Source organism: Piliocolobus tephrosceles, unplaced genomic scaffold (genome assembly GCF_002776525.5).
Source record: "Piliocolobus tephrosceles isolate RC106 unplaced genomic scaffold, ASM277652v3 unscaffolded_19336, whole genome shotgun sequence".
NCBI lineage: Eukaryota > Metazoa > Chordata > Mammalia > Primates > Cercopithecidae > Piliocolobus > Piliocolobus tephrosceles.
The window spans coordinates 1,569-9,994 of record NW_022301350.1 but is presented as its reverse complement, the minus strand read 5'-3'; the positions used below and the strand labels follow the sequence as shown (position 1 = coordinate 9,994).

The 8,426-nt window shown below is 55.0% G+C and overlaps 1 protein-coding gene across 2 annotated transcripts; it reads right to left on the bottom strand.

Moving 5' to 3' along the window:
* Positions 1–2,468: 2,468 nt before the first annotated feature.
* MAGIX (MAGI family member, X-linked) lies at positions 2,469–8,084 on the bottom strand. 2 transcript variants are annotated; one of them, XM_023201209.1, is made up of 5 exons: positions 6,824–7,008; positions 5,946–6,028; positions 5,645–5,872; positions 5,413–5,545; positions 2,469–4,640 (listed from the first exon to the last, which is right to left on the bottom strand). In XM_023201209.1, exons 1-5 carry the CDS (start codon positions 6,876–6,878, stop codon positions 4,330–4,332), a joined length of 810 nt encoding a protein of 269 aa, XP_023056977.1. In that variant the 5' UTR covers positions 6,879–7,008; the 3' UTR covers positions 2,469–4,329. The 2 variants fall into 2 exon arrangements, 1 of the variants encoding a protein (XP_023056977.1); XR_002729154.1 differs by having other exon boundaries at positions 4,096–4,640; positions 5,374–5,545; positions 5,645–6,028; positions 6,824–8,084.
* Between the last annotated feature and the right edge of the window lie 342 nt (positions 8,085–8,426).

The following is an 8,426-nucleotide window of genomic DNA, read 5'->3' as shown; positions in this document are numbered from 1 at the left end:
TGCTTGAACCCGGGAGGTGGAGGTTGCAGTGAGCTGAGATCACACCACTGCACTCCAGCTTGGGTGACAGAGTGAGACTCTCTCGAAAAAAAAAGTAAAAGTAAAAAAAAAAGAAAAAAAAATATAGCCCAGGCATGGTGGCGTGTGCTTGTAATCCCAACTACTCGGGAGGCTGAGGTGGGAGGGTTGCTTGAGCCCGGGAGTTCAAGGCTGCAGTGAACCATGATCAGACCACTGCACTCCTGCCTGGGCAACAGAGTAAGACCCTGTCTCCAAAAAAGGAAAAACAGAAAGAAAGAAAGAAAATTGTTCCTTATTAGATCAGGTCAGGTTTTGCAACCAAATAGTGTCTATCTTGTGGGAAAAACATCGGTTTCCAGAGCTTTTTGTTCTCCAGAGTTTTGGATAATGGATTGCGGACAGTGGAATAAACCTCTGAGCAGTGATGAGGATAAGACCCTGCCAGTGTAAAGGCTGTGTGAGAACAGGGATTGGTGAGCACTGAGTTGCTCAGAAATAGGGCAAGCATTGTTTCTAATGTTAGAGTCCAAGGCCGGGAGCAGTGGCTCATGCCTGTAATCCTAGCACTTTGGGAGACCCGAGGTGAGAGAATCACTTCGGCTCAGGAGTTTGAGAACAGCCTGGGCAACGTAGTGAGAGCTTGTCTCTATTTAAAAAAACATTTTTTGTGATAGTGTTAGAGCCCAGAGAGCCCAAGGTCTGATTCTGTGTTCTGCAATCCCAAGGAAGTCCTAGCCCTAAATGTTGGCCTTCAGTTTCCTGGTTCTGAAGAGAGGGGCCAGTCAGCACAATTGTACATGAGGAATAGGAAAGTTTATTTCTGGGGGACTGGCAAGATGAATGGATGGCTCCTGGGGTGCAAGGCTGGGTGACATTTGTAGACACTTTGTTTGTATTTATTTATTTTTTAGTAGAGACGAGGTCTCGCTATGTTGCTCAGGCTGGTCTTGAACTCCTGATCTCAAGCAATCCTCCCGCCTTGGCCTCCCAAAGTGTTGAGATTACAGGTGTGAGCCACCGTACCTGGCTAAGTGTGTTATTTTGAGCAAGTAATTTCCCCCAGCTCAGCCTTAATTTCTGCATTTAAGACATGCATCTGGTCTCCTGGAATCAGGATCCCAGAGTTACTCTGAGGGACACACTCTCCAGACTAGATGTTGTTTTTATTCTCATCTCATTTGACGTAGGGGAGAATCATAACTGGATGGCCAGGAGGATTCAACCCAAGGGCCTGCCGGCTCTCTCTGCCAACACAAGGCCCCTCAAAACTAAGGAAAGAGCTCCCCTCTTTCAGCCCCACTTGCCTGAAGAGTGAGCGAATAGTGGAAGGGATGAAACATACTTTTCCCAGTGATAAGTATGTGCTTGCCAACTCTGCGAGGACACGTCTGAATTTCTGAAACAAGACAAACCTGGTTCCGCTTCAACGCCTTTGCACTTGCTATTTCCCCTGCTGTCAATGCCCTTCGCTCAGTGCTTCATATACCTGGCTTCTAGTCATTCAGGTTCCAGCTCAAGAGTTATGTTTTCAGAGGTCAGAAGCCCACCATCGTCTCCCACAATGTAACCTCCTTTTGCTAGCTTCATAGTTTCATGACTCTCACTTCTCTCTGAATTTTTTTTTTTTTGAGAAGGAGTTTCACTCTTGTTGCCCAGGCTGGAGTGCAATGGCATGATCTCAGCTCACTGCAACCTCCATCTCCCTGGTTCAAGCGATTCTCCTGTCTCAGGCTCCTGAGCAGCTGGGATTATAGGCATGTGCCACCACACCTGGCTAATTTTGTATTTTTAGTAGAGACGGGGTTTCTCCATGTTGGTCAGGCTAGTCTTGAACTCCCAACCTCGGGTGATCCACCTGCCTCGGCCTCCCAGAGTGTTGGGATTACAGGCATGACCCACATGCCTGGCCTTTTTTTTTTTTTTTTTTTTTTTAAGATAAGGTCTCACTGCCATTCCAGCTAGAGTGGAGTGGTGCAATCATGGCTCACTGCAGCCTTGACCTCCCGGGCTCAAGCGATCCTCCCACCTCAGAGTCCCAAGTAGTTGGGACTACAGGCATGAGCCACCACTCCCAAATAATTTTTAAGCTTTTTGTAGAGACGAGGTCTCTCTATGTTGCCCAGGCTGGTATCAAACTCGTAGGCTCAAACAATCCACTCGCCTCTGCCTCCCAAAGTACTGGGATTACAGGCACAAACCACCATGTCTGGCCTGAAATAATAATAATAATAATTATATTATTATTATTAGAGACAGATTCTTGCTCTGTCACCCAGGTTGGGGTGCAGTGGTGTGATCTTGACTCACTGCAACCTCCACCTCCTGGGTTCAAGCAATTCTCTGCCTCAGCCTCCCGAGTACTGGGATTACAAGCACCTGCCACCACACCTGGCTAATTTTTGTGTTTTCAGTAGAGACGGTGTTTCACCATCTTGGCCAGGCTGCTCTTGAACTCTTGACCTTGTGATCCACCAGCCTTAGCCTCCCAAAGTGCTGGGATTACAGGTGTGAGCCACCACAACTGGCCTGGTTTTTTATTTATTCATTTTCTTGTCTTTTTTGTCTGACATCTGTCTACCCTCATTACATACATCAGCTACACAAAGACAAATTGTATGTCTTGTTCCTCCAGCATCTCCACAGTACCTAGCACAGTGCAATGTATACAGTTGGGTTTCAATGCAGGTGAAATTAAGAGGACAGACTTGGGAATCAGGCCTTGATTAAATCTTGCTTTGATCCTCCTCTCTCAAGCTATCTGCACTCCCTGGGCCTCACTTTCCTCCTCTGTGAAATGGACATATTCGGATTGTTGAGTAGATGTGCAACTATTGTAGATGAAAATAAATATTGCAATAGAGCCAGTAGCAGGGATAAAACTAATTACATGGTGGCTGGGGTTACTATTATTAGTCTCTTGGGTGTGACTGTATTTATAGGACTGGGGCTCTTGAGCCCTATGCTGACTTCTGAAGAACCACATCTCCACCAGGCTCTAAGTCAGGGGTAGCTGGAAGCCACCCTGGCACACTTCCCCACAATGTCTATCTACAGCTCTAACCACTCAAGTGTTCACCTCTTCACTCTCCAGCTCCCAGCTCTAGCAGCTTGTCTTCGCCGTTCCTCTTTCCTCTCCAAGGCCACCTGAACTCTCGCACTCGGATCCTTTAAATTCTTTCTTCCTTCCCCGTCCCCTCCCCACAGGGGCGAAAGTTGCCTATTCCGTCAGACCACAGCTTCCCTCCTGCGGGGGGGATGGGGCCGAGTGCTCAGGATGTGGTGACAGCGGAGGTGACTGGACATTTCTGTCCTCTGCCAGTGCCTTCCTCGCGGCTACCCCGGTTGGAGTCCCGCTGGCCATATAAGCCCTGGCTGCGGGGCTCTGTTCGCAGGGTGAAGGAAACTCTGGGCCTCTCCCGTGCGGGGAACGCCCAGTATGTGGCCAGTGCACACAAGCCCGGCTGCAGTTCTTCACCATGTACGGAAAATGGGGGCACGGCCCAAAGGTTCTAACAGCCTTTTTTAGCCCGGCCCGCCCAGGGGCGCTGACTCACACCTTCCCCGCTCCGCCCCAAAGGGGGATCCAGGGCCCCAGTCGATGCCCGGAGAGTGGTAGCCTACGTGCCAGCAAAAGCTGGCAGACTAGGCCGGAAGTGGGAGACCAGAGGTCCCTGGCGAAGGAAGCCGCCCTGCTTCTAGGCTTCTAGCCTTGCTATCCCGACGTCAGTTGAGGGTCTGGATGATTCCGAGACAGGACTGTGGATACATTGGTGCAGTCCCGCCACGACAGGCTCACCTCTGCATTCTCCATGCCATGCACAATAATTTATGTGTGAGACCCTGTACACCTCCAAAAAGGTGAAATTGATGAATAAGGAGAGGAGCAGGAGACGGGGAAGAGAGAAAGAAACCACGCCAGGCTGAGGACCAGCGGAAGCAAAGATCCATGTGCAAGCAGGAAAGCAGCAGCATGAAGCTCTTCAGCGATTACTTGAAGCAGGATCAACCCCACCTGCTCCTTTACAGAGTGGCCTGGGCAGCCCCACCCCGCCTCGAGCGCTTGGCAAGTCAAGACCAGATCGAACCATTTTATTACCTCTCCCTCCCAGAACCAGAAGCGCAGGCTAGCCGGGCTGGAAGGGTCGTACCACTGACGCTGCAAGGGGAGTGCGGGCAGAGCCACTGCGCAGCGGGAGGGGAGACCAGACCAAGTGGAAGCTCTCTGGGAAGTGCCAAGTGCCCGGCGGCCACACGCGCCGGATCCAGGTTGGGCGGTAACTAGTGAGCCCCGCGCCGTTAGAGGTAGGCTCAGTGCCTCCGCCTTCCGGCTGCCATCTCCTGAGCGAGCTGCGCTGCCCCCCGGACCCCTAGGGCCCGCGAGAGCCGTTCCTCGCTGGGCACTAGCCAGGGCCCCGGGAAACCCGGGATCTGGTCGTTGGGATCCTCAGTGCGGCGCTCAGGAGGAGAAACCGTGGGGCCATCGGCGGCCGCCTCTGGACTAGGCTCTGGGCTGCCCCGGGTCTTCTTGAGCATCGTCCGGGATGGAGGGTGCTGAACTAGGGAAGTACTGCTGCTGCTACACCCCGTTACCTCCGGCCCTCCAGGATCTGGGCTGCGATCTAGCCATGACGGGACTACGGATTAGATTGGGTGGTGAAGTAGGGAAGGGAAATCCGGGCCTTTGGCGGAGGGTGGACAGGAAAATCCAAAGGCTGCGGGAGATGAGACCCTGGCCCTTAGAGACATCTCCCCTCAAGGCCTTCTGGGATCAGCACCACCCCTCACAACCCCAACACCTCCTTTCCCGAGACCCCTCCCCTCCTGGATCCAGAACATGCCCCTCAGAAATCATTTCCCACAATCTCCAAAGGAAATCAAACCCCTCTCATCTAAGATCCCCTGCTCTCTCCTCTCTCATCCCACCTCCTTTGACTCGAAAACCACCAACCCTTTGTTTTTCAGAACTAGACCCCCTACCCTCTGGATCCCCATCCAATTTCCCCCCCTCCTCGGCTAAGATCCACTCTGCCTTCCCCTCTGAGAACTAAGACCCTTCCTTCCAAACACTTGCTTTTATCCTAGACCCCTTCCCTTCTCTCTCCCCAGTACCTGGAAAGCCCACCCTCTGAAATTCCTATCCTTGGGACTGACACCCCTCCCTGCCCCTGCTTTATTCCTATCCTGGGACCCTGTGCCCCTCCCTGCCCCTACTTGTGAGAATACCATGACCTCTTGCACACCCTCCCCACAGAGACCACCAAACCCTTCCCACCCAGAATCTCAGCCTCTCCACTCTGTGAATCTCTCTCTTCTCCTCACTGATCTCTGACTTCTCTCCCCTGGGAAACCCACCAACTCCTTTTTGGGGCTCTCCCACCCCTCGAGACTTGCCAGGGTGGGTCTCCAGAAGCCGACGAAGAACCAGGTGGAGCTGGGGGCCTCCAGCTCGGATCCGCTCCACGGCCTGGGCATGGGTGAGGCCCTGCGTTGACTCTCCGTTGATGTGGAGCACAAGGTCCCCGATCTGGAAGAGTGCAATGCAGTCGTGTTGGAAAAGCAAAAGGAGAGCACCCAAACAAAGGCAGGGATAGCACCTACCAACGGAAGAGGCTTCAGGGCTCACCTCCAAACGACCACAGCGCTGTGCTGGACCATCCTTCAGCAGCCCGCGCACGGCCAGTGGAGTGTCCCCAGAAACATCCCGGCCCCCACCTAAGGTGAGGCCAAAGCCTGAGTGACCGCGGACCAGCTCCACAGAGAAAAGACCAGAGGCCTGGGATGGCTTCGGAGCACTACGTGCCTTACCCTGGATCACTTGGGGAGGCGCATTACATGTCTCTAACCAACGGTGCTGGAATAAAGGACACTGGTGTACATAGTTTGCCCTGAGGCAGGTTGCCTCCAATAGAAGGATAAGATGTTACCTGGGGCCGGTGATCCACAATAGTGGCATGAGGCAGGCGACTATCTGTGACCTCTATGTCCGCAGAGTCCAGCACGCTAACAACTGGGAGATAAAAGCGGTGGAGAAGGCTGTGGGGGCACATGCCATGGAAAATACCTAGGACCTGTTCCCTGAGTTAACATTCTAGCCTCATCTACTTGCCTCGCCCCTGCAGCTCATATGCAAACTGGCCCACCATTTAACTACGCACCATCCCCTCAAGTAATCTTAAAGGCTCTCAGCCCAAACAAATAACTGTTCTGACCCCACCTTCTTAACAAACAATCCTGGGCTCAGCCATGTGAATAATCTTCCAGGCCTTCCTATCTCCCGCTAATAACACGCAGAACACATCCTTCAAGTAACACCATTCGGCCCACCCTGGAGAATGCTACTCCAAAATTTGGCTCCTGAACCTTCCATAGCAAGCCCTCTAATTAGCCTCTAACCCTCAACCCTTTCCCGACATCTCAAGCCCCGCCCCCAAGGCACAATAGGCGCCACCCCCGTGACTCACATTGCAGGCCTGCCCCTTCGCTGCGTCCCCACCCCTCAAGCACTCTCCAGGCCCCGCCTCCCCATAAATGACCCTCGAAGCCCCGCCGGCCAGAAAGGGGATCCACCTCCGCACTCTCAACCAATGCAGCCCTTGCCTACTGTGATAACCCTCAAGGAATATTCTAGAATAACCCCAAGACTCCTCCCACTCGAAGCACCCTCCTATCCCCGCCCCCCAAATCGCGCCCCTTGGCCCCACCCAAGGCAGGGCAGTAGTTGCCGACCGCCCAGGCCTGCCCCCTTTGAACCCAGCTCCTCTCCGAACCCTCCCCCAGCCGAGGCCCAGCGCCAGTCACGCACCCTCCTTCCGGCGCAGGCGCAATGTGGCGCCCGCCCTGCGTACCAGCGCCGCCATGTCGACCGCAGCTCGCGCCGCCAGGGGGCGCGCGTCCAGCCGCGCCAGGAGCTGCCGGGCGCTGGGGCCGGCTAGCCGGGAGGGGCCGCGGCCTGCGCGGGAGAGGGGACAGGTCAACGCCCACCCTCGGCCTCGGCCAACCCCCACGCTTCCGGATGCCCGAAGACCTAGAAATGCCCTCAGGATATCCGGCGACCCCAGACCACTCCCTCGATAGTTCCGGAGGTCACTGCTGCCCCTCCCTTCTCACGCGATCCCCTACTATCGCGGGTAGCCGGTGCACCCCGCCTGCTCCCACGGTGTCCCTGGAGATCGCTGTTTGACTGCAATAGTCCTGGACACCTCCGAACACCACGTGAGGTCCTCGACTGCCCCCTAATCATCCTGGATGCCCAACTCCTCGCCCACGATATCTCAGGGGACCCCGTTTCCCCAAATATCCTGAGAGAACACGGCCTGACCCTGTAGCCCCGGAACCCCCAATTCTCCCTCTAAGTATCCTAGGCAACCCCTGCTACCCCATGAATTCCCTCAGAGGGCCTGTTCCCCCACGGCCCACGTACCTCCAGATTCCCCTCCACAGGTCCCCAGGGGACCCCAGCTCCCCTCCCCCCAGTTCACTACAGACCCTGAGTGCCCAGGTGTCCCCAGTGACCACGGGCAGACCCCTCCCCGCACATCTGCACATCTCCCTGGAGACTTCTGAGAGCCCCTCCCCTGCTCTGGTGCGCGGCCCTTTCGCTCAGGTGTGGGTGTGGGTGGGGGACCTCGAGCCCAGCTTCCATCGCTGGGCCCCTTCCCCCTGCCACCGCCACTTAGGCGCCAGAGCCGCTCTGTTTACCACCTGTCAGAAGGAAAAGGTGTGGAGCAGACAGGCGGGACGAGGTGGCGGCGACTCGCCCTGTCCTTCCCCAACACCTCTGATCCTTGTACCTCCTCTGCTGCCCCTAGGGTCCGCGGCGTCCCCTGTGCGCGGCTCCATGGCCAGTAATCCGCCGGGTGGACACAGGGCAGCCAGCTACGAATTTTGAGCTCTGGGGCGCGCTCACCTGGCGGCCCGCCCAGGCCCTGGAGGCTGAGGCTGGCAGGTCCCGTGCCTGGCTCCTGGACCCGTGCGATGACCTACCTGGCGGCCAGTAAGGAGGCCTGGCTGTGGGAGCCAGCAGGAGTGCTTGGCCTCACTCTGCTGCAGGCACCGCACTCTGTCAGCTGAAGGTCCTAGTTAGAATTTAAAAGCCTGACTATACCAACTGTTGCTGAAGATATGAAGGAAATGGAACTCCTATACCGCCGGTGGAAATGTAAAATGATATTACAACTTTATTTATTTATTTAGAGACGGAGTGTCGCTCTTGTTGCCCAGGCTGGAGTGCAATGGCACGATCTCGGCTCACTGCAACCTCTGCCTGCAGGGTTCAAGTGATTCTCCTGCCTCAGCCTCCTGAGTAACCGGGATTACAGGCAGGCACCACTACACCCCACCAATTTTGTATTTTTAGTACAGACGGGTTTTCTCCATGTTGGTCGGGCTCGTCTGGAACTCCCCAA

Excerpts from the sequence above, each read along its gene's own strand:
- MAGIX (XM_023201209.1), bottom strand. The coding sequence starts at position 6,878 with ATGGCGGCGCTGGTACGCAGGGCGGGCGCCACATTGCGCCTGCGCCGG. Across the intron at positions 6,029-6,823 it reads GCGCCTGCGCCGGAAGGAGG|TTGTTAGCGTGCTGGACTCT; the intron begins GTGCGTGACTGG and ends TTTATCTCCCAG. Across the intron at positions 5,873-5,945 it reads TTGTGGATCACCGGCCCCAG|CACCGTTGGTTAGAGACATG; the intron begins GTAACATCTTAT and ends CCTTTATTCCAG.